Below are 24706 nucleotides of genomic sequence, written 5' to 3' on the forward strand. Positions count from 1 at the left end.
TTTTGTCAGATTTCTTTATGTATTTCTTTGTTGATTATGTGTTCTGAAAATCTTCTCCCACTTTGTGGCTTTTCTCTTCACTCATTGGAGCATTTCTTATTTTGAAGTAATTTCAGACTTACAGAAAAGCTGCAAAAATAATACGCTTCATCTAGCTTCCCCTAATGTTAAAAACATATGATCACAGTACAATGATCATGATCAGGACATAAATGCTAATATCGTATTAAATAAGATTACAACTTTATTTGAATTTCACTTAATGTCCTTTTTCTATTCCAGGACCCCACATTGCATTTAGTTGTTGGGTCTACTTAATCCTCTGACAATCTGTGACAGTTCCTCATTCTTTCCTTATTTTTCATGTCCTTGACACTTGAGATGAGTACTGGTCAGGTGTTTTGTAGAATGTCTCTCAGTTTGGGTTTGTCTGATGTTTTCTCATGGATCAGGATTAGGTCTTTTTGACAAGACTGCCACGGAAGTGATGTGTCCTTCTCAGTGTATCACATTAAGGGGGTACCTGATGTTAATATGTCCTATTACTGGTGATGTTAACCTTGATCACTTGGCTAAGTGTTGTCTACTGGGTATCTCCACTATTGAGTTACTATTTTTACCTTTGTACAATGATTGATAAATATAATGGGGGAGAGACTTTGAGACTATGATGCCACATTTCAAATCTTCAAATCTCTGCCCACAATAATTTGCCTGTGACAGTTATTACTGCGGTGTTTGCCTAAAGATGATTTTGTATTTTGCTTACTCTGTTTGTGAACTGGAATTCTTCCATATAGAAGAGCTCACGCTCCTCCCCCATTTATTTTTATCAATATAGAGTCATGGATACTTATTTCATTCTATGAGTAATAATTAAATATTAAAAAATTTTTGTTCAAATTGTTCCAGCTTTTCACCATTAGGAGCTGCCTCAGTTGGCTCCTCCATTCTTTTTTACATACCCTCATCCTTTTACAAGGATTTATTTTCTGGCTCCCCAAGATCATCTTTAATATTCCTTGTGCAGCCCTGGAATGAATCACTTCTTCAAGGAGCTCTGATTTCTCTTATTGGAGAAAGAGTATAGGAACCAAGTTCTGGGTGCTAGGTGTTATCATAGCTACTCTCAGGGGCCCTCTCAAGGAAGTGTTTGTGTGTGTGTGTGTGTGTGTGTGTGTGTACATTAGCACACATACACATCTGTGTTTATTTCTATATTTATCTGTACATCTATGAAAAATGAGTTCACCCTGACACCTTCCATTCCATTTTAACACCATTAAAGCTCATTCTAGTCGTCCCCATTTCCTTAGTTGTAACTTCTTTCTCCAACAGTTTCATGCATTTTCTGTGCTTCATAATAAGTTACCACAAAGTCAGTGGCTAAGAACAACATCCGCTTATTATTTCAGTTTCTGTAGGTCAGAAGTCTGGCACAGCGTACTAGGTTCTGTGCTGCCTTCTCATCTGGAGGCTTGACTGAGGAGGGATCTGTCTCCATGCTCCCTTGGGTTGCTGGCAGATTCATTTCTTTGTGGCTATAGAATTCCTAGCAGCTTGCTTTTTCAAGCCCAGCAATGGAAAGAGAGCTTCAAGTCCATGACCTCTAGACTCTCTTTCAAAGGGCTTGCCTGATTGGTCAGTCCCATCCAGGAGACTATTTTCATCTTCAAATCAGCTGATTAGGGACTGTAATTACATCTGCAAAGTCCCTTCACCTTTGCCATATTCTACTGGTTAGAAGCAACCACTGCACTGGTTCAGCCTTCACTGAAGGAAAAGGCATTACAGAAGCTGTGACTCACTAGGGGTCACTTTAGGGTGTGTCTGCCTCATGGGGTGTGTTCAGTCCTAATATACACAATGACATTATACAAAATGACAGAATTATTAACTCATACCTCTGTGAGCAACAGATTACTACTAGATTATTTGTGCACAGTTCATCTTAGCCTTATGGTACCCAGTCAAAATACTAATTTCCAGTTACTTAATTCTTTTCGTCCCAGTTCCCTTTAGTGTGGTTATGTTATCATTTGTAATAGGTCCAGTTGTAATTGGTTCCTATTTGGGGTTCCTCCTTCACCCACACACACCCTGGTTGATTTTCATTTTTTATTTTGGGAGGTGTTGGAAGCATTACTATGGTTCTAAAAGCCAAAGCTATACAAAAGTGATACTCAGAAGTATTCCTCCTTCCTCACCCCCATGAACCTGTTTTACCTGCCCTCTGAAGATTTCATTTCTGGTTTATTCTTCCTACGTTTTGTACAAATGAGCAGATACATGCGTGTTTTCTTACCTCTTCTTTCTTGCATGGAGGGTATCTTACTCTAGATACTCATTTGCACTTTGCTTTTTTACACTTCAGAGCCTCAGAAATCACTCCAAATCAGTTCACAGATCTTGTTCTTTTTTTTTTTTTATTGATGTGCATTGACCTCCATTGTGCAATGAACCACAGTATTTTCAACTATTCTCCTGTGTGTAAACATCTGGTGGTTCCTAATATTTTACAGACAGTGAATATTCTTCTGGTCAGTACAGATTCAAACAAAGGAGCAGATAATCTTAGGCCATAGGTCAAGCTGTGAAACCCCAACATACCCATCCCCCACAAGCCACCGTTGCTTCTGACTCATCTACGTTAGATTCCTCGCAGTCACTGCCCTTGAGATGTGATGGAGCTGCTAATAGATTCCTTTGACATTCCAGCCACCTTGTAAGTGGACCTTTTAAAACACTCTTCTCAGCAACAACCATTCACCTGCCACTCCAGGTTAGGCTCTTTCATTTCAAGCTGCTCCTTCCCAAGACAACTTTCATGACCTTATTTTTCATCTTTGGAGTGACCCCTCTTCTTCACCCCTGCCCCCAATCTTTTCTTCTCAGCTGAGAGTCTCAAGAGATGATAAAAATGTCTTGAAATCATAAGCTATAGTTCTAGAATGCTTCTCTTCCCCAAGGATCCATTAATATAGGAGTTATTCTTTGTGCTTCCTATTCAAGTATTCTGAATGTTTACTGGCCTATTTAAACTACAGTGCCACAGGAATTCCCTGGCTGTCCAGTGGTTAGGACTCGGCGCTTTCACTGTCCCGGCCCAGGCTCAATCCCTAGTCGAGGAACTAAGATCCCACAAGCCGAGTGGTGTGGCAAAAACTATCAAACAAACAAAAAAACCAAAAAACACTACAGTGCCACAATAGGGGGTATAAGTGGACCTCAGGGATGTCCATATTGTCCTGAAATGTTTATGTAAGATTGTGTCTGCGTTTATCTGGAAGAGGAGAGAGGAACTATTAAGAATTCACCAAGCTTGCTTTAAAAAGGCTAAGAACCAGTGTATTAAATTCTATATTTGTTTTTTTTGTTGTTGTTGTTTTTTGCGGTACGCGGGCCTCTCACTGCTGTGGCCTCTCCTGTTGCGGAGCACAGGCTCCGGACACGCAGGCTCAGCGGCCATGGCTCACGGGCCCAGCCGCTCCGCGGCATGTGGGATCTTCCCGGACCGGGGCACGAACCCGTGTCCCCTGCATCGGCAGGCGGACTCTCAACCACTGCGCCACCAGGGAAGCCCCTCTATATTTGTTTTTTAATACAGATTGGCTGGAGGGAAAAGGTTCTGGCTGCGGGTCATCCTCAAATTCATGTTCACGTAAATGATTATTCATTTTAGATGAAAAATGTTAATATGCTAATTTATGCAAGTTTAAAAAAATATTTTAAGTGCTGTACAGCAGGAACTAACACAACACTGTAAATCAAATATACTCCAATAAAAATTAGTTTAAAAAAAGTATTTAAAGTGCATATTAAATAAATCTTTTGGACAAGTAAAACTAAAAAGCAAGTATTTTAACTAAGCTGTATGTAGTTTTAAGACTAATGACCATAAAGACAAAAATAAGAGAATCTGACAAATGTGAAGTTAAAGCACATTTTATTTACTGACAGATTAAAATCCATAACTCCAGGTAGTGCAAAATACACCACTGAACCCAATTACAAAGAACTGGTGTTAATACACAATGTTTAAGCAATGCTACACTTATTTTTGGCAAAGTGCTGTATTGTTTAGTCTGTGTAGAAAACTGACAACCTATGAACTAATCAGTATAAAAACCTTCTATAAAAACAGAAAAAAAATATTTAGACAGTGGCTCAAGAAAACAAGCTGCCATTTGTGCATAGATTGATGTACAGTATATAACCTAATCAAATGTCCCTTTTGAGTTTTCAAGTTGTCGAAAAAAAATTGTGTCCAGAAACACATCAAGAAGGCACATAGTACAACCTACAAATACTCTTCAGTCTCTAGAACTGATGCCCTGCCCTTGAAAAGCAAATGTGTTCACAATTTTACTTGAGAAAAAAACAAAAACAAAAAACCAAAGCCACTTAAAACACACACACACAATTACTGATTAAGGTTCCACACCTCTGGAGGAAAACACAACCAAAAAGCAAGCAAAACCACTCATACACAGCAAGCCTGGAAACACACACATCCAACCTCCCCAAGTACTGGTTTGGTTTTTAGAAGTCCTCCTAGAAAACAAATACTAAAAGTTCAGGCAAATACTGAGCAAAATTGGGCATTTAACAATGATACAATTTAAAAAAATGTTTTAAGGAAAATTCTCAGTGACACACAAAAGAATATCCCCTTAAGCTGCCTTCCTTGGAATAGTAACTTCTCCTCCCACATAAAGGATACTGTTGCAAATAGGAAAAGATATCTGTATGCTTTCCAGGACCTCTTTCTCCACCCCAAACCACTAATTGGTGTCACATTTCAAGTGAAATTGGTACATGGCAAGGCTGACACCACTATATGTTTTCTAAATAAAGCATTTTATATAAAACTTTAAGCATTAAGTAGATAAGGACGCCATTTATAATAATCAACAGGGCCCATGGCAGTGAACGTGTCCATGATAGTAGCCCAACTTTTTAAAGAATTTAACCAGTATGTATGGGACTTATAAAATAAAAAGATAATTTTAAGGTAACATTACAAACATATGCTAGTATCTCCAGTACAAGGAGCAGTCTCTTAACTGATTCTAAAAACAAAAACTAATACTTGGAAACTCTTAAACTTTCTCCACTAAGCTATTTAAATTTAAATGTCTATCTTCTAGTTGGAGTCCTTCAATTTTTTTGTTTGTTTGTTTCCAACTCAAAGAAAATGAGAATAAGAAAGATACCCTTCTTTGCTCTCTTTTCTTAAAGAGTATAGAAGACAATATATTTCCTTGAGGAGGAAGAGAAATAGCAAAGACACCCAGATTCAAGGAAGACATAGAGATTACAAACCAGTGTACTACACAGATTTGAGAAGTAAAAACATTAGGCAATGCTGAATGGCCCTCTCAAGTTTTAAGTAAACTGTCATCTCACTAGAATCAAAGTACTGATACAACATGGAAGGTACGTAAACAGGAACAGTTTGCATGGGAACTGAAAACATGCACAGGAAATGAATGTTAAAAAAGCTCCCTGGAACAGTAAGTAAAAAATCCAATCACTTTGCACCTTCTGCCAAAAATTCCCCACCCACCCAAACATATATTATAAATTGCCACAGAAGATAAATAACGGGTGGTTAATCTTCAACTTACGGTGCAGTACGTAATCAAACTAAGTGAAGAAGGAAAAGTAATAAGCATAGGATATACATTATAAAATGTTTTATTAACAAAAAACACAAACTTTGAGAAACATGGTGCATTATAAAAACTAAGAAACTCGTTCATGAAACACTGCTGTGTGCACCACATATTCCAGACTTTTTCCAAGTAACATTCTATATTATCAGTTTAGAAACAGAGCACTAAATTCAAAGGGGTCTTATTTCTCACTGCTTAAATGTTTAAGGAATATGCACTAAAGCACATTGTAAACCACTAATATTTACAATAGCAAAAATAATAAACTTCTTATAATAAGCTGCATTTCAGCCATGTTTCAAAGAAAACAGTCAACATCACTCTCTGTTATTATTGGTCTTAATGTCTCGCACACAGTAGATCCCTAACAAACATCTAATGACCAAGAACTTCAACTGCATTATATAACCACTTTCTTTAATGCTTACATGTGCCAATTTTAGACAGAAACCTTAGATACTGATACAGAAACGACAGTATGATATCACGGATGGTGTGTGGTAACCCTTACACTGAAAAAACATCGCAAAGACTGAAATCATTTGTTTTCCAGGTACAAAGCATAAAAAAACTTGGCCCAAATAAGGCAAACAAAAAGTCAGTAACTGATAGAGATGTAAATGTATTTAAGGTATTAGGAAATCTGAAAAAATAATAGTAAAAAAAAGACCATTGCAGTTTTATATACAGATCTGTTCATGCTGCCAAACAAATTCTCATGGCTGAACTTCTTTAACTCGTGAGGTACTAACAACTTGCATTTAATATATGAAAAAAGAGACCCCCATGTATTCAGAGGCTTACATCTATGCTCAAGTTAGCAACATACGGCCCTTTAACAGTCACGGTAGAAACCATACACACCTCCATGAAAACTCTACCTTATCTCCCAACTCTGGTAAACACAAGTAGTAACAAAATAACTTCTAGCTCAGTTTGACAAAAGTTTACAGACTTGGCCTCTTATTAGAAAACAAATAAATAAAGGGGTAGCTGAAATGGAAGGGGACTAAGGAGGGAAGGGGGATCTAGACTCTTGTTCTAAAGAGACATTCCTGGCCCTTCAGCACAGCCAGTGGACGAACAACCTACCACCACCACCTAACTAAGCTATTTGAACCTCTCCCGACTCCACATACCGCAGTCTAGTCAGAAAAGAGCACAGCTCTTCGCTCAAAAAAAATCTCCCATGGTTCCCTGCATCCAACTGCTACAGGGTTACTGAAGAATATACTAATACTTCATATAACTATATGCTGCTTTTGCCCTTGACAACACTGTATAGCGGTGTACTTATTTAATTAGGGTTGCAGAGGAGATGGAAAAATAAGCTATTTGATTATGAAGGTGATTGTACTGCTCTGTCTATGTAGAATGTGCTTTGGATTGTAAATACGTTGAACTTAATTTCAGAGGGAGCTGGTGAAGAGTGCAGATGGCTCAGCGAAACCCATTACAGCTGCTAAAAAATAAAAGTGAGTGGCTAGAGGTAAGGAAATCGATTTCCTCTGCGCTGAGTGAACTGGCCTCTGTGTGAAAGAAGCCCCGCCCCGGCTTTATTAGCATGGCCTCTGAGGAGCAGCTGTGGCAGAGGAGTTGCCGCAGCCCCACCCCCATCACCAGTCTCGGCAGAGAGGCCCCTGGAATTTCACGCAAGGATCAGTTCTCGGCAGTCCCACTTCAAGTCAGTATACAGTCCTCCCAACAACTGTGAGGGCGGAACGTACCACTGCTCCCCCACTGGTGGAGGAAACAGAGGCCAAAGTGGTTAAAGATTTTGCCCGAAGCCCGAGTTAAAACAAAAATATGAAAACTCAAGGAAGCCAACCTGTCACCCTTCATTTAGATGCTATGAAGAGATGTCACCAGGGATCCCCTTCACCCTTGCTTGCCACTCGGCAGGATAGTCTCCGTGGCAGAGGATCTATCACTGCATCAGAAATATAAAGCCTCTCTCTTCCCTTGGGCACATATAAATAGGAAGTCACTCAAGTGCTAGGACAAGTACTTCTGAATTTACAGCTGATGTGAGGTGGCGAGTAGCCAGAGCTGGCAGGAAAGAATCCAAACAACTTAAACAGTAGACCAATGGGTTAGTTATGGACACACATTTTTTCAAATATAATTTCACAGGTCTAATTTAATCCCTCTGCATGTGAGACGAGTGCTGTTGTCCCACGATGCCTGTAATGTCTGTACCATGTCACACAGTCACATCGGAATCACTGAATGTACTGTTCGCTAACACTTAATGTACCTGAATTCCAAAATGAACTGTATGGCTAATCTGGGAAATAAAAAACCCATACACACAGAAATATATCAAGTTTTCTTCCAAAAGAAAGTTCAGCCATAATTCCATTATATCTGCGGCAACCACATCACTTGTTAATGCTCGTGTTAGTGTGTAAAAATGTATTCGCTATATACAGAAAAGATTATCAAGTACTGGTCAATAAAGTGTACGGCTGACCCTGAGAATAAATTTCTGCTTACTCAAAAGATTGATTAATACCAAATAAAATGAAATTGAAAGGTGCCTATTCTCGTACTTGGGAAGAAATCTCTTTAAATTGCTAACTTGTGTACACCGTAATAGATTTAAAGACATTCCCAAACACTAAACACTGTAACTGTATTGATATGTTTCCAAAAATATTCTGAAAAGATTTACAAAAAAGTAAATGTTAAGAGCAAGGCATTACGTGATACACAGCATGTAAATCTGGTCTTCAAGATAGTGTCTAAACATACCGATAAAACTGTGTGATTGGTCATCAGTTGTCTGTAAAGAGACAGCACATTCATCGTCCATACACACACATGCACACACATATGCACAAGCCAAGAGAAACCAACCAAACACACTTGAAATTCTTAGTAATTGTACTGACGTGGGCAGGGCTGATGGACAGCCCAGCCATTGTGCTTGATTTGCCGAGAGTGGCAATCCCTGGTAAGATTTTGGCGACGAAGGCTATTTCTGTTCAGAGACTGTCTTTCACTGTGTTCTTTTATCCACTGGGAAGGGCGAAAGCTCTTGGGTTGCTCCAGAAAAGCTGTATGAGCAGCGAGAGCTGCAACATAGCAATGAATGTGCTGCCCCATTTCACTCTGAGCTTCCACTCTGAAACAGAAAAAAATGGGGATGTATTAAGCAACAGAGTATGTTATTAATGAGACTGCAAAAGCTACCTGGCAACTCAATTTGCGACACTAATTTGTTTATGGTTGAATGAGAGCTTAGTGTCTCATGGCTGACAGACAAGCTTATATCAGTCAGTGACCACACTGACTGATAATGGTAGAAAGGAGAAGCCAACTTTCAATCGAAATACGCCATAGAACCCACAGGTGGTTAATTAAGTGGGCTGTATTTTTTAAAAAATGCTTTACGCTTTGAGTGAATTTCAGTTATACACAAACACATTTATATAAGCTTCCTAGGAGGGGAACTAACATGTGTTTTAATTCTCACTACAACCTTAAAAGGAAACTGTATTAACTCCCAGATTTTACTGATCAAAAAACTCAGGCTCAGAGACGTTAAGGTCACAATTACTAACTGACTCAACCAATATTCCAACATAGGTCACATTCCAAAGACCATGGTTATGAGGCAGGGTTGATACTGATGCACTGCGCCAACAGCACCTTCACAGATGTTTTCTGTCTATAAGTAAAATGTTCTAGGTAACAGGCTTTAAATCTGTATTTACTAGAAACATGCATAAGGAAATTCTACTCATTTAAAATTCTCAGTAAGAAGCTACCTGCTTATTACAGAAAACAATTCTAAGTTTTAAATTTATATCACAACTGGGCACATTTTGTAATGGCATTTGCATAGCAATGTTATAAAAACCCTTAGGGAGAACACAATCTTAAAATATGGCTACAAACCACATAATTATTATATGTTTTCTATATTAAAAGCTAATCAATAGATCTAAACTATATTTACACATAATGAAGAACTTCAAGATTTTTAAGGGTTATTTTACACAGGAAAGGCAGTTATATATTCTGCCTATAACCACTAGAGGAAAACACAATGATCTTTTAATATATTGTTTTTATTAAATGGTAGAATTAAAGCAGGTCACATTAAGAAACTAATAGAGAGCAGTGAAAATAAAGACAGTGGTTTCTAAAAGGTGGGTGCCTCGAGTCCTTCGCCTCCCTGCTCAGACTGATACACATATCACACAGTCTCAAAGGGAATATACTTACTCTGTGCCAGTGAGTCTTATAAGCAGCTTTTCCTGGCCCTACAAATGTTAAATGGTGAACTATTAAATCACTAGTAAGGTTTAAAATGCTATTTAATTTTACTATTAGTATGTGGTCAACTTTTCTTTATTATAACTGGTTTACTATGGGTCATTAAAGGCACATGTATTACTTAATTCAAGATTATGATAGCACATAAACCTTCACAAACAATATTTATAAAGGCTAAAATGCAATAAAGTACATACTCTGAAGCCCATCTTTAATTATGAAGCACCTTACTTTTATGTGCTTTATGGTAATCTCTTCAAGGACAGACAGGATGGAAACAATCTAACTTTTGAAAGATATATGATTTATTTCTTGCTCAGAAAATACAAATATTTACTACAGAGCCATCCTCCTAATTTTGGTGACATCTTATCTCTATCTTGATTTAGTGGGCCTTTCTTATAAGAATTTCAAATCCAAATATAAAGATGTTAAAAAAATTTTAATTATTATAAAACTATAATAATTTGCAGTACTTTCTTATGTTCAAAAAGAATTCATATAAAATTGTGTTCATTTGATCCTTTATGTTTAACTACCCTATGTGTTATATCAACATTATATCAAAACATATAACGAGATACAGTAACAAACAAGATATAAAAAAATGAACATTCTCACTGCATCAAAACTGCAAACACATAACCAGATGCAGTGCAAGGTCCTGAACTGGATGCTGGTTTGGACAAACCAGATGAAATATTCTGGACTCTAGCGGGCAAATCTGAGAATGGTCTGTGTAGTTGACGAAGTAAAATTTTACTGGAAAAAAAGGTAGAGATCATTGCCTAAGGAAGCAGATTATAAAATAGTACATACAGCTTGATGCCACTTAGGTTAAAATGGTGTATGTACCTGTGCATGGGCACATTCAGAAAAAACAATCTGGAAGGATATGACCTAGAGTCTTAACAGTATTCATCTCTTGGTAGTGAGAACGTCATTTAAAATTTTTTTGCATTTTCTAATTTTCTGTAGTGCCTATGTACTGCTTCTATAATAAGTTGTCCACAAAGCTGCTGAATACATATATGTATACACACACAATTAAAACAAAATACTGAAACGTAAATATACAAATGTTACTAATTTAAAGGGGCTATTAATCACGGTAAATTCTCAAGTGGAATTCCTCAAAGATGAGATCAAAATCAGGGTGGAAAAAATTTCTAAGAACTGAAGAAATTAATTTGCATCAACTGTAAAGCAATTAAATCAATACCACTTCCAAAAAATTATATTTTAAACTTTTGTTGGAATGCCTGAAACATTAACCTCTTGATAAATTTATAGTGTGGAATACAGTGCCAGTTAAAGTAACATTTCCCATCAAAGATCTTACCCAGTATAAAGCCTGGGTTAACTATATAAGCAAATTGTTTTTCAATTTGGTACAAGTGTATGTTTATCCTCATTCAAGATCATCTACAATATTGAGACTTGAGAGTGCAGCAAACTCTGGTAAAGTTAACAAATTAAGGAGCTGCCTGGGCTTTTGTTTATATTTGGCAAACAGGAAATAGAAGATATATACAGTGGTCTAGTTAGTAGAGTTGGAGGCTGGACAATCCCAAAAGAGGCCTTTTGGATGACAGCACGAACCACAATTCACCTGTTCCCTTGACAGGTACTAAGGGAACTAAGTCAGTACCAGCATCCTGCAAATACTTTATTACCATAGGAAACCTTCCACTAACATGCATCACGGACTAGCTGGACTTTGAGCTAATTAACGTGGCCATGGGTTTTATTTTAGTGGGTGGGAGCGATCTTGAGTATAGTCTCTGAATGAAGGCCACAGACTGTGAGTTTGTTTTGGAATACATCACTGACCAGGCACCCTCCCTGAACCTTTCCAGGCCCTCAACCTATCTGCCATTCGAACAGAGCCTTTCAGAGCACTTGGGACACCCGTGTAACAGCAAAACATGGTTTGGGTATGAAATCTTTCCTCCATAAGGCAGATAACAACCCTCCGAGCAAAATGTTCTGGTAAATCTGCCGTTTTACTTCATGCTTGAGATTCCTCAGGTTTTAAGGTTCAGCGCCATTTGACGTGACCTAGTTAGGACTACTTGGAAGATCATAAGAGATTTATTTTAAGATATACTATTCTTGTCGGATTTGATGCCCCAAATAATCCAGTCTATAAAGTGCCAGAGTTATATTCTAAGATACTGAGCAGAAAGGCCAGTCTTTTCCTCCCATTCAGTAGCATGATTTTATAAATGACACAGCTCTCCATTACGTGACTGGGGCCATGCTATAACTCACTTTTTTGAAAATCTAAAAGGAATAAGTTTTTTCATACCATCAACTGCCTTGTGCACTAGGCATAGACTTTCATGAATCTCTATAAGATTGCTTTGCATCTTCTAAAAACTCAGCTTTGAACTGTAGTAGAAATAAATAAAATGCATACTAAACAGACTGTCTGTGGAGAGAGCAACGTACCTGGGACTGCTTGGGTTATGAAATTCCTCAGTCCCACAGTGGGCCTCACTGAGGCTGGGGCAGGGGTTATGCACAGCATAGACAGACATGCTGGGGTGTTCGATGAGAAGGTTTTCCATAGGACTGGTTTCCACCTTGATAGTGGTTAATCCACCTGCAGTAAAACACGGGGGAGGGGTGATAAACCAGCTCTCCTCCATCGGACAGGACTCAAACTGGAGGAAGCAGGAATCACTTGTATCAGTTAAGCACTCGAGAGACGCGGGTAAACAGGAAAAGACTGAAGGGTGCTCGGTAGGTGACTCTTCACTGATGTCTTCTTCTTCCTCGTCTTCTGCTGCTGAGAAACCAGTGCAAGTGTCTAGATCGTAGTCCACACACGTCGTTGAAGTCCCACGGGATAGGAGTATCACATTGATATCACATCAGAGCACAGAAAAAGAAGAGATGATGCTGTTAGCTGATGCTCACATTCCTCCCTTTACTTAGGTCAGAAACAAAACCATTCATATTCACTCACAATGATTATAATTTCTCAGCACCTAGTATGTGTGTGCGTGTGTGTGTGTGTGTGTTGGGGGGTGTGTATCACTGTAGGGATGGATTATGTTGGTTTTGCAGGAACAGTTTTTAAGGCTGTTTCTCTTCTGCTGAGGAAACACATAATGCGCCAAATGGGTTACTGCTTGTCTAGTATGAGGATTTTCTATTAAAGTGCCTCTGATTTGATCGGGGTGTAAGAGCTGCAAAACTGCAAAGTCTGACATCAAACAATTTCCCTGACTGATCATCCGGCACAGAATGCTTCCTGCAAATTTTTCAGACAAATTCTTGTTTATTTACTTTTAAGGCTTAAAAACCTTCAGAGTTACTGGTTTACTTATGCAAAAACTAGATGCAAGAGTTTCCACTTTTGCTGTGATGATTAACGGCTAAGAACACCCTTACCTATGAAGTCAACAAGAATCCATTCATCATCTTCTTTCTCACTAAATTCTGGTTCTTGGTTGGAAGAAGTATTGACTTCACCCACAAACATTTTATTCAGTCTCTGAAACATTGTTAAGGCAAGACTGAGACTTTGGCTGGATGTCTTTATAGCTGAGATTTCAAAAACCTGTCTTCTGTCAGCCTGATGGCACTGACAGGGGATTAAAGTGCACAAGTTGCTTATTCAACTTAGGCGAGAAGCAAGAAGAGTCATTATCCCTAAAATAAAAGAGAAAAAGAAGGTTATTTCAAATCAGCACGTTTATGTAATACGTGTATGTGGTTTTAAAATACACACACATATCCCCACCCTTAGAAAAAAGCACATGCCTTAGCCTACAGCTATGGCTCTTCCCTTCTTTCAAACACAAGATGTGCAATATCTCTTTTTTACAAACATTATGAATCGAGTACTCAAACACAACCTGTAAATATCTCAAAATGTGCAAAAGAAGGGGTTGGTTCTTTTTCACACCTGTGCTTTCATAATAAGGGATAAATTTGAACAACGTGTGTCAACTGAAATACTACTTTTCTGTAAGTAGAGCAAAGACTGGGTGTTCATGGTCAACTGGCCAGAAGCTGCCAAATGAAGCCCGCAGTAGAGACCAGTGAGTGACCACTATCACGCCAGGCCCTCACCTTTCCCTGGCACCCTTTCTCGCTCTGTTTTTGCATATGATCGTTAAACACACCTAATTACATTTAAAATCTGTAAGTACTTTGACCTTCAAAACAATTCCTGCAGCTGGCATGGAGAAAGTCAAACTGTAGAAAACTCAGGTGAACAGCAACTAGAACCGGAAACGACCACTGTGCCTGGGTTCAAATGCTGGCTCTGTGGTTTATGCCCTAAGAGTAAGGAAGTCAATATTTCAGGAGGCAGTGGTTCTACCTCATGGAGTTCCCGTGAGTTCTAAATGAGGAACTCCAGCCTCATCTGATCTTCTTCCAGAGTTCCAGATTTATATATCCATTTCTGCCTGCCTACCCGATGGGTGTATCAAACCCCCAAAATAGCAAAGAGATCTTTTAATTTTCCCCTACAAACATACTCAGGCACACTTGCCCTTCACCCCCTACTCAGGAAGGAGAGGCAGCAGCATCCAGCAGTTATTCAGGCCAAAAGCCTAGCCCTTACCCTCGACTCCCTTTGATCCTTACCCCCGCGCTCTACCCCTCATCCAAACTCCCAGCAAGTCCTGTTGCCTCTAGCTGCACACTTGGCTCGAATCCACCTACTTCTCTCCACCACTCTCACCCTGGTTGAAGCCAACTGGTGTCTCTCCAGACTTTGCCAATCACCACTCCTACACAGTCTCCCAGATCCTACTCTTGTCAAATGAGATAGTGCAGGCAACCTACTTAGCAAGGCACTTGGTACAAGATTCTCAGTCAATGTCAACTATTAGTCACAAATATTTGCTGAGCACCTATTACGGGTCAGGCCGAGCGCTCAGTGCAGCGGAGGCAGCAGTAGACAAGGCCCTCCCACGGCAAGTGCAACAACCCAGCGTGATGAGTGCCACTTGAGGAGAAGTACCAGTGCTCCTCAAATCCACACAGGCAGAGGTCAGGCAAGGACACCTGAAATCAATGACTTCAATCGTGAATGGCTGAGAAGCTCAAGAACGGAGGAAGGAGGAGAAAGAACACTGTGAAAATGTGCAGATAAGTGAGAATGTGGCGCCTTCGGTGTGGCTCAAGATCCAGGTGGACGGTCCTGAGAGCAGGCTCGGGGGCTAAGCGGGGACCAGATCCTGCAGGACCTTGTAAGCCAGAAGTGAAGGGGAGGGAAAGGTCAAGGATGCCCCAGGTTTTTGGCCTGACCAACTGGGGGGATGGTGGGATAGTTCAGTGGAAGAGGAACACTGCAGAGGTACAGGCTGTGCACTCTGGACACATGGAATTGTGGAAATCTGCAAATCCCACACCGGGGATGTCTGGAAGGCAGCTGAGTACAGGACTCTGCAGTCCAAGAGCGTGGTGTCTGCTGGGGGCACAGATTTGAGAGTTATCAACACAGAGGGGATGACAGGAACCATAAGAGTGGGTGAGCACATCCAGGGAGTGTCAGTCTTGAATCCCTAACTTCAGACTCTTGACATTTCACTTTCAAGACAGTCATCTTTAGCTGTAAATGTAGTTCGGCTCTGCAGCTGATGAGGCTCCTGGTTCAGTTCTTTATGTGCACACTGCAGGCTACTGCCCATGTGCAGTACTACAGATGTGTGCACAGACGGCACTGGAATACTTCTGTGGCCACAATCTGTCATCCTCAGCCATCCATTATGAAAAGCGGGTAAACAGGAAGTATCACTTGCATAACCAGTCTTCCTGAAACCCTTCTGGGAAGCAACATGGCCAGGAGTCTGGAGCTCTAGTACGAGAACACAAAGTCAGATTTCTGTTCCATGTAAGAGAATTTAGAAGAAAAGCGGGCTGTGTAATTGGCCTGACATATCCCAAAAGATGATCTATCCCATGAGTAAACAGCCGATGAGCTGATATGTAAATGAAGGTTTTGAGCATATATGCTAGGAGGGAAAAAAGATATTTTCAAAATCTTTTCCCCATTTCTCTTAAATTATGGAGGCATGTATCGGCCCCAACTACAATTCTGTGTCTGCTGACCCGGTTGGGAGAATAATGCCAATTCTCCAGAGTACAGGGCTGGACTCAGCCCCTGCCCCAGTGAGAGCTGCTGGGTGGGGAGGGAGCACCCCACAGGAAAACCTTGCTCGTCTTGAGTGAGCCCTTCTCCCCCAAATGTGATGCCACATGAGGTAAGTCATTGGGGCCCAGGCCACTTAAGTGGCAACTACAAGGCAGAAAACATGCTGGGGCCACTATGGTTGGGCAGCTGCAAGTTCCCAACTGCAAACTGCACCCTCTGGCTGCAGCTTCAAAACCATAACATGGAAGCCAGGTTTTGCCTGGAACACATGCAGCTCTGCCACAGGAAAGGGGTCTCTGGAGGAGCTTTCCATGGGACGGCACAAGTCAATCTTCTTTCGGTTTCCTGAAGTGAGGTTGGTCTAACTTTGCAAAGTTCCTTTGGCCCTGCTTTCTATAGCTGTCACAAAGCACCAGGAGCTGTTGGAGAGACCCCAATACACTAAAATTGTTCAGTGAGGTGGCTGCCAGGGATATTAGGTGAATGAACATTTAAAATGTGACTAGTGTGACCGAGAAACTAAATTTTTAATCTTATTTAATTTGGGATATATTAGGTTAAATAAAATATATAAATTAAATTAATTTCACCTATTTCTTTGCCCCTTTTTAATGTGGCTACTTAAAAATTTAAACATGCATATATATTTTTATTGGACAATACTGTTTTAGAAAAATCTTTCTAATGTCTTGATGGCCTATCCTCTCAATGACCCAGAGACTGTCCCTACCGAGGCACTGCTACTCTTGACCTTGGCTCCCACCCAGGAATGGAGGCTCTCCATGGGGCTGGTTCTATGTGGAGCTGAAAGGCACAGCAGAACTTCAGACTTCACTCCTCACCACATACCACTGACTTTTTCGTATTCACAACTCTAGGACAATGATAAAACTAAAGTGAAAAATTCCAGAGAAAGCAAGTGTCCTAAGAGGACAAATTTACAAATACAGCTCTGCAATTTAGGAAACAGGTAGAGGAATGAAGGCTAGGTTAGGTGGCGCTGCTGTTCTCTGGGGCACCTGCAAGCCTGGCAGTCTCACCCCAGTGGAGAAAAGAGACAGTGTCTGGTCCCCAGCATTTCAAGAAGGCAGCTTTGTCCCTCTTCTGCTTGGCTCAAAATACCTCCATTCCCTCCCTTTTAAAAAATGTCTTTTTCATTATAAAATGAACCAAACCACATTTAGAAAGTTTGGAAAGTAAATAAGGAAACTAGTTATTATTCCATGCTTTGTTGCAATCATTGTTAACATATTGTACATTTTCTTCTACACAGTTTCTTTTTATCACAATTGTAGGCTAATGCACGCACAATTTTGTATCCCGCTTTATTACCTAACATTTTATCATCAATGTTTTTTTTTATCATCAATGTTTTCATATTTCATGAGTAGAAATGTTCTGTGGGCAGAGAAAGATGGCTGAGTTTAATACTTATGGGGTACAGGATTCTAGTTTGAGAACTCAGAAAAGGAGTTACTAGTCTGGAAGAGCTTGTTCGTGCGATTTATTTTCTCATTTTTGAGACAAGCAACCAACCTAGGGGCCGCATGGCTCTGGAGCTGGCCTGCTTTGTTTGGAATCTTGACTCAGCTCCCCGGAACCTGTGTGTACTCAGGATATATAGTAACTTCTCGGTGCCTCAGTTTTCTCAGGGTAGTGCCATTGTGAGGATTAAGTATGTATCACTTAAAAGCAGGCATACAGCAGGCACCTAGTAAGTATTAACCACAAGTTCACTTCAAACCAGTTGTATGACTGTGAGCAAGTCACTTAGCATCCTTGGGTCTGAGTGTCTTTATCGACAAAATGTTTATATAATAATTAGAGGGCTTCCCTGGTGGCGCAGTGGTTGGGAGTCCGCCTGCCGATGCGGGGGACGGGGGTTCGTGCCCCGGTCCGGGAGGGTCCCGCGTGCCGCGGAGCAGCTGGGCCCGTGGGCCATGGCCACTGGGCCTGTGCGTCCGGAGCCTGTGCTCCGCAACGGGAGCGGCCACAGCAGTGAGAGGTCCGCATACGGAAAAAAAAAAAAAAAAAGAAAAAAATTAGAGCTACAATTTACTGAATGCTTATATGTGACAGACTTGAGATACTTATTTGTCCCATTTGACTAATAAGGAAACTGAGGCTCAGAAATTAAGTAACTTGCTCAAAAGCGACAGAGCTGGTCAGCGCTAGGGCCAGCGTTAGCGTGTGTGTCTGGTCCCAAGGGCCTTGCTCCCCCCTGCCCCCCCACCCCCACCCCACCCCAGCACAGGATCTCTCAGGCTCCTTCCAGCCTCAACTCTGGCTCTACGAACTTCAGAGAACAGCACTTTTCCGTTGCTTTTGGCTGCCAGTAGGCGGCTCCAAAACATTTTAAATTAAAAAAAAACAACAAAAAATACTCTGATGATTTAACTTCTAACTATGTGTACACTTGTGGCTTCTTGACAGTTTTGAAATATCAAATGGCTAAATTAACACATCGTCATCAAAAAGCAGCCTCAAAATGATCATTCTCTCACTAGTTTAGAAAAATAAACATTCTGATTCGAGTGATTCTAAATAAATTTTAAACTGCATTAAAACCAAGCGAAGAAAGTTGTCTTTGCTTGTTCCACTCTACCTAGCCTATTCAACTGGCTACAAGGGGGTTATTCTCCCCAGGATCCACCAGGTTGGCTCTGAAGGCTGAATGACAGCGGACAAAGACAGCAGTAAGTGGTAATTCACAGCCTGTTAACCTTAAATTTTGAAAGTGGGACCATTCCCAAGAGAGCTATGAGCAAGCGATGGAGCATTCACAAAAAAGAACAAAAGACAGGATGGAAAAACAAACGAGACCTTAGTCATAGAAATTAGTAAGGTCCTGGTTCCAGGCAGGAGCCTTTGAAAATTATGCTGCCAATTCAGGATTACAGTGGCTGTGACTTAAAAGCAAAAGCTTCCTAATGCTTTTCACATCTGCAATGAAATATATATTTCAATTACCAAGCAAGTGATTTCAAGATCTTGGGGCACCTCATTATTACCTCTGTTCAATGATCCCATGGGTCGCTTTCCACTCCCCTTTCCCAAAACTACTTTGTATTCAGAAAAGGTTCTTTTCCGAATGATGGAAGGGGGGAGGGGAGCTCTTCCTAAATCTACTCTAACTGGAATTAACATAGAAGATAATGAGCAGGTGTAATTAGGAAATACAATAAAAACAAGGAATCCCTAAGTAAAATTCATCTGCAACTTTTTAAAGAGAAAAACCAATTCCCTTTAACTGTCCGTGTAGTCTTGAGTAAGTTACTCAATCTCTCTGGGCCCTCAGGTTTCCTATGCGTAATACAGCCTACTTCAGAGGGTTACTGTGGGAATCAATTTGAGATAACGCATGTAAAGTCCTCACATAGTATATGGCACATGAGAAGCACCCAATCAGCGCGAGTGATCAAAACGATGAGGGTTTTAATTCTGATGGGCAGGGAAACTGCTCTTTCCACACGTGCAACCTCAAACAGTGATGTGGAAGATCGAGCAGGGTCAAGGAACATGCAAGGGACAGGCGGACACTCGGCGGGCGCCGGGTAACTGAGCCGCTGCGCTGCCGAGCGCGACCCTGCGCTGGGAGGGCTGCGGGAGGAGCAGCGGCGGCGCCGCGGGCCTGGGGGGGATGCGTCCCGGGGCGGCGGCCGCGCTCGCTCCTCCGGAGCCGGGGGCTCCGACGCCGAGTCCTCAGCGGGCAGCTGCAGTCCAACGGCGGAGGGCAGGAGGAGGAGTGGAGGGGAGTGAGGAGGAGGAGAGAGAGGAGGAGGTCCCGCCGCGGCCAAGAAAACAGGCCACACTCTGGGGAGGAGGCAGAAACCGAACACCCAACCGCCGCCCCTCGCCGGGGCTTGGCCGGCCCGTGTCCGGGCGCCGCCTCCGCCCTCACCCCGGGACCAACGAGGGTCTGCCGAGCGGGTGGACGGCCGGCCCGCAGTGGCGAGCGGAGGGAGCGGAGGCAGCGGAGGCAGGGAGCGCACTGACCGCGGCTCGCGGGCCGACCCGAGGGCAGGGCGCGCGGGTCGGGCAACGCCGCGGGGCGGCCGGGCGCGAGCGGCCCTGGACGCCGGCCCCGCCCGCACTTACGTGGGCCCGACCAGCAGCCGGACGGGCGGCGAAGGCAGCGGGTGCCCGGCTTGGCGGGGACCGGCGGGAACCGGTGCGCTGGCGGCGCGGGTCGGCTGAGGTAGCTGCGGCTCCCGGACGGCGGGCGCGGGGCTCGGGGCGCGGGGCCGGTCCAGCCCTCCTGTGGCCGCGCCACTGGCCGCCGCCGGCCCGTCTCGTTCCTTTTGTTGTTGTGCAGCTTCGGAACAGCTGATCGGCCGCTGCGCCCGCCCGTCGGGCCCGCCCGCTGGGCAGCCCCGCCCCGCCCCGCCCCGCCCCGCCCCGGGGCCGCGCCAGGCCCGGCCCACCAATCGGCGGCGCGAGGGCCCCGGGGCCGCCCTGCTAGAGGTTGTCACTAACGCACGTGACCTGGCGCCGAGCCGGGCGACGCTCTCGAGTTAGAAACAAGCCCGGGCAACAAAGCCCGGGCGCCGAGGGGATAGAAGAGGGGCGAGCGGAAGCGGGGGTAGAGGGGGTGGGGGTGGGAGCTGGTACTGGGGCGCCTGGGAGAGAGGAGAGGAGGGGCTGGGGGCGAACAAAAATGGGAACCCACTGGAGTGTGAGGACGAACTGGGACTGGAAGGGGAGAGGAAGAGCCCCGGCCCCAGCTGTCCCTTTGGCCAAGTGAGGGTCCGAGCGTTTGGGGCGTAAAGGGACACAAAGTGTTTTCTGCTCTGAGAGGAAAATTAAGGGCATTGAGGAGGGTGATGGAGGCCAAAGACTGTGACGCAGGCCCACTTAACTTCTTGGTCTTCTTAGGAGAGAAAGTCTGGGCTCCAGATACAGGGATGCCGCCCACCCAACCTCCTTTTTAAGACCAGGAGCCAGGCCCCACCTCGCTGTGGTAACTGACACTGGGAGCTGACTGAACTCGCCTGCAAGCTCAGGATTCAACCCAGAGGCCGGCGAGGCAGAAGAGGCCATCAGACCAGACCTGAAGGCAGAGACGTCAGGAGCTTGGAGGCCCTTTGCTATGGAAGACGAGGAGCATCCTGGAGGAAGAAGAGTTAGGAGCGTGGCTGCATCCAGGCTCTCCTGTGACCTAGGGAGCCCATGACCTCTATTCTGCTGTTTACGCAGTACAAACTGTGGGCATTCACACGACTGCCTACCTGCTCACCGGGTTATTTATAGTGAGAGGAAAGTAAGACAGTGGGCTTGAAAATACTTTCCAAACCAAAGCTCTGTACCCGTATAGATGGATTCACTGTCTGGCAAAGGCAAGGGAGTCATTTTGATGTGTCTCCACTCTTAGATTGATCTTGTTTGGACTGAGATGCGGTTCTCTAACCTAGGGTGAAATTTATAGCGACCCTCAACAGGTTTATCATACATTAAGTATCTGAAAGTATCTGACTCTACATTCTGGCCCTCACAAGTATTCTGTGGTCAGTCTGCTTCCAACAATACTGGTTTTAAAGGGTGTAAATCAAAGTGCGGGGGATTGTCTGATACCCAGAAGTAATAACCAAAATTCGGGGGCCATTTGACTTTTTCTCAGAAAGTAGACCAAACGTTTAACTTGGATTTTAGGTTTTGGCTAATCCTAGTATTTTCTCTCAAATGTCACTGCTACATTAGGAGCCCCATAGTCTCTTGTTTCTTCTTAGCAATTCGTGAAGAGACCATCTTCCCATTCAGAACCCAGGCATGATGATAATTTTAAGGATCTAATTTTTAAGAGGTCACATTGAGACCTACCTTTTTCCAACTTGATAAAATTTATCACCATTAAAGACAATGTGAAAGCATACAATGCCTTGTTATGACAGAGAAAACAATGTGAGGTAGATGATTCCAAAGATGGTCACAACAATATCACCATCATGAAGTGAAGTCTATCTTTTCTTCCCGTTGAAGCTGGGCTGGCCCTGTAACTGCTTTGACCTATAGAATGTGGCAGAAATAATGTTTGAGGTCTCCCAAGACCAGACATTAAGCAAGCCTGAAAGCTTCGCTTTGCAGTCTGGGGAAAGCCAGCCACCACATAAGAAGAGCCCACCATGTTGTGAGGAAGTCCAAGCTATGTGGAGGGACCACATGGAAAGAGAGAGATCCCCGACTAGCCCCTAGATGTTCAGCCTGTCTCAGCTGAGGTACCAGACTTGTGAGTGAAAAAGCCCTCCAGGAAGGTTCAAGCCCAGCAGACACCACATGGAACAGAGATGAGCCATCCTCACTGAGCCCCGCCAAAACTGCAGAATTGTGAGCAGATAAATGATTGTTGTTTTAAGGCACTAAATGTTGGGGGTGGGGTGGTTTAAAAGCAGCAATAGGACACCAAAACACAAAGCAAAACAAGAGAAAGGCCCATAGCATACATATCAACCTTCTGTAAACTTCACAAAGCAGAGTTTTGGGGATAATTTTGTTATCTTATCTCAGGAGTCATTTGCTTTCTTTTTACTCTCTTGCTGATTTATAATCGTCCCACCTGGTGCTTGTTTATCCCAGTGCTATACCAAGGGTGGGAGGAGGGGGCGTGGGAGAAGTCTGCTTCTATGAGGGAGGAGTATTTTATCACTGTACATTGTTTGGAACTGTTGGAGCATGAAAATAATAAAAAGCAAACTGAATTTTAGTCAGTTTTTTTATTGTTTTTAAATTCTATACACACACACAGGCACACACGCACACACACAGAAATTCACTGCTTGTTGACTGCATGTAGAGTGGGCGGCTCCCATTGCGTTTCTCCTTGGTGTGCCCCTGGTTTACATACATACATGCAGTGAGACTCAGGGGTAATGTCACCTCCACAGCACAGAGCTGTCTGAACCCAACCAAACTGTCAAATCACACAGCTGCAAACCAGCCTCTTATCTGTTGGCTGACAAAGACTCAGCGGGGGAAGACCCAGTGAATCCAACCATCCTTTAATCCACAGGGTAATTCTCAGTGGGTTGCTATAGTACCCACTTCTAGGCTGACCCCCTGCTGTGGGCGTGACCCTTTCCCCATCTGTCAGAGTCCTCCTGTCTGTTTTCCGTGGAGCTCAATACACTGCCTTATCTACCCCAACAAAAGAGATTCAACCTCAAGTTTTGCTCTGAAGGACCACAGGGCAGGACCACATTTCTGCCAACATCCAGAAACAGTACAGCTAATACCTCTGCCTCCTGTTAACAAAGGGAGTCTATGGCCATTACCCTGCCAGTTGCATCAAGGCTGCTGAAGAACGTTGTTTCCTACCAAGCTGCACGTGGAGAACCCCATAGGCTGGCTGCTCAGGGCAACCTTGGAGCAACAAAGCAACAAGTCGTTCAGTCTGTACTGAGAAGACTCCAAAAATGAAGTGTGCCCAGGTAATTTTCAGTCCGTCCATCAACACATATGGTCTGCTGGGCTTCTACCATCCGTCCAGCATGTTGTCAAGTATCTGGGAAAGACAGAAGTTTTTTGGGGGGTTTTTTTTTTTTTTGGTGAATTTTGAGAAAACAATCATTTGGAATTCCAGTGAAATCTATTGTCATAAGAGAAAGAAAAAAAGGGTCTGTCTTGGTCTCCAGAAAGCCTGGAACAGAAGAAAGCGAGACGTTTGGTGAACTCCACTTTCTGAAATAAAAACAGGCAACAGAAATCTAACTGGGCTGCCAGTTGCCATCTCAGGAAGAAGTCAGAAATGATACTAGGGCCATTGTGTCCTAGCTTTTCAAGACTTTGGAACCTTTGTAACTCTGGCAGATTCGGTTTTTTAAACCCTGTATCCACATGATGATTAGAAATAAAATCCTTAAAATGAAAAGGGTCTGTGTTCTGGCTGAGGCTCCAGAAAGGAGAAGGGAGGCCGGACCACCTCACTCAGCAGCCAGTGTTTGGGGAGAAGAGCTCCCAAGAGCTGTGGTGGTATGTGCTGGATTGTGAGTGATTGACAACAGTTCCCCAGACCTAGTGTGCTTTCTCCAGTTTCTGTAAAGTCCTGACTTTAAAGGCTTTTTATTTTCTAGGTGAATGCACAGAAAAGTGTCCAGTTATTTAAAATTATATTAAAACTCATCCTTACAGCAGAGCAGAAGGTGAGTCATCCCTTCATGGATGTGGCCTAGATCTATGATCTAGAATGGCCCTCCGTACGCCAGCACACACCCCAGGGAGCCATGAAGCTGAAGAGACCCTCTGGGTGGGGCAGTCACGACCAGTCCCAGGGCAGTGGCAGCCGTTATCTGAAGTGTGTGAGCAGAGGTCTTTTGTAGCTTCTGCTGCTAAAGCTACCTCTTCACTCACACGGCTACTTCTGGGTCATTGCCCAACAGCCTGCATGTGCCAGAGGCAGCCCCAGGTGGGGTCTGTAAGCATGAATCACTCTGTTTTGGGGACAGCTTGAGCAGAACGTGTCTTGCTGCCTTTCTCAAAAGGGTGATGCAGACGATGAGATTGCTACTTATGTAAGCCGCACACTGCCTGCATAGTCTGCCTATTTAAGGAAAACTTGTTTATTGGGTTATTCTTTTTGCTGGAATTAACTACCTTAAAGATCCATTACATTTTGCAAGATTAATTCGTGTTC

General features: G+C 43.0%; 1 protein-coding gene across 3 annotated transcripts; it reads right to left on the minus strand.

Annotated features, from left to right (window-relative positions):
- Nucleotides 1-3929: 3929 nt before the first annotated feature.
- On the minus strand, nt 3930-20360 carry TP53INP1 (tumor protein p53 inducible nuclear protein 1). 3 transcript variants are annotated; one of them, XM_030862921.2, is made up of 5 exons: nt 20182-20360; nt 13365-13625; nt 12417-12777; nt 9912-9949; nt 8671-8805 (listed from the first exon to the last, which is right to left on the minus strand). In XM_030862921.2, the coding sequence occupies exons 2-4, from the start codon at nt 13474-13476 to the stop codon at nt 9928-9930; spliced, it is 495 nt and encodes a 164-aa protein (XP_030718781.1). In that variant the 5' UTR covers nt 13477-13625; nt 20182-20360; the 3' UTR covers nt 8671-8805; nt 9912-9927. The 3 variants fall into 3 exon arrangements, with proteins under 3 accessions (XP_030718780.1, XP_060143349.1, XP_030718781.1); XM_030862920.2 differs by lacking the exon at nt 9912-9949 and having other exon boundaries at nt 3930-8805; XM_060287366.2 differs by lacking the exons at nt 9912-9949; nt 20182-20360 and adding an exon at nt 14840-15103 and having other exon boundaries at nt 3930-8805.
- Nucleotides 20361-24706: the final 4346 nt, after the last annotated feature.

This window comes from Globicephala melas, chromosome 17 (assembly GCF_963455315.2).
Source record: "Globicephala melas chromosome 17, mGloMel1.2, whole genome shotgun sequence".
Classification (NCBI taxonomy): Eukaryota; Metazoa; Chordata; class Mammalia; order Artiodactyla; family Delphinidae; genus Globicephala; species Globicephala melas.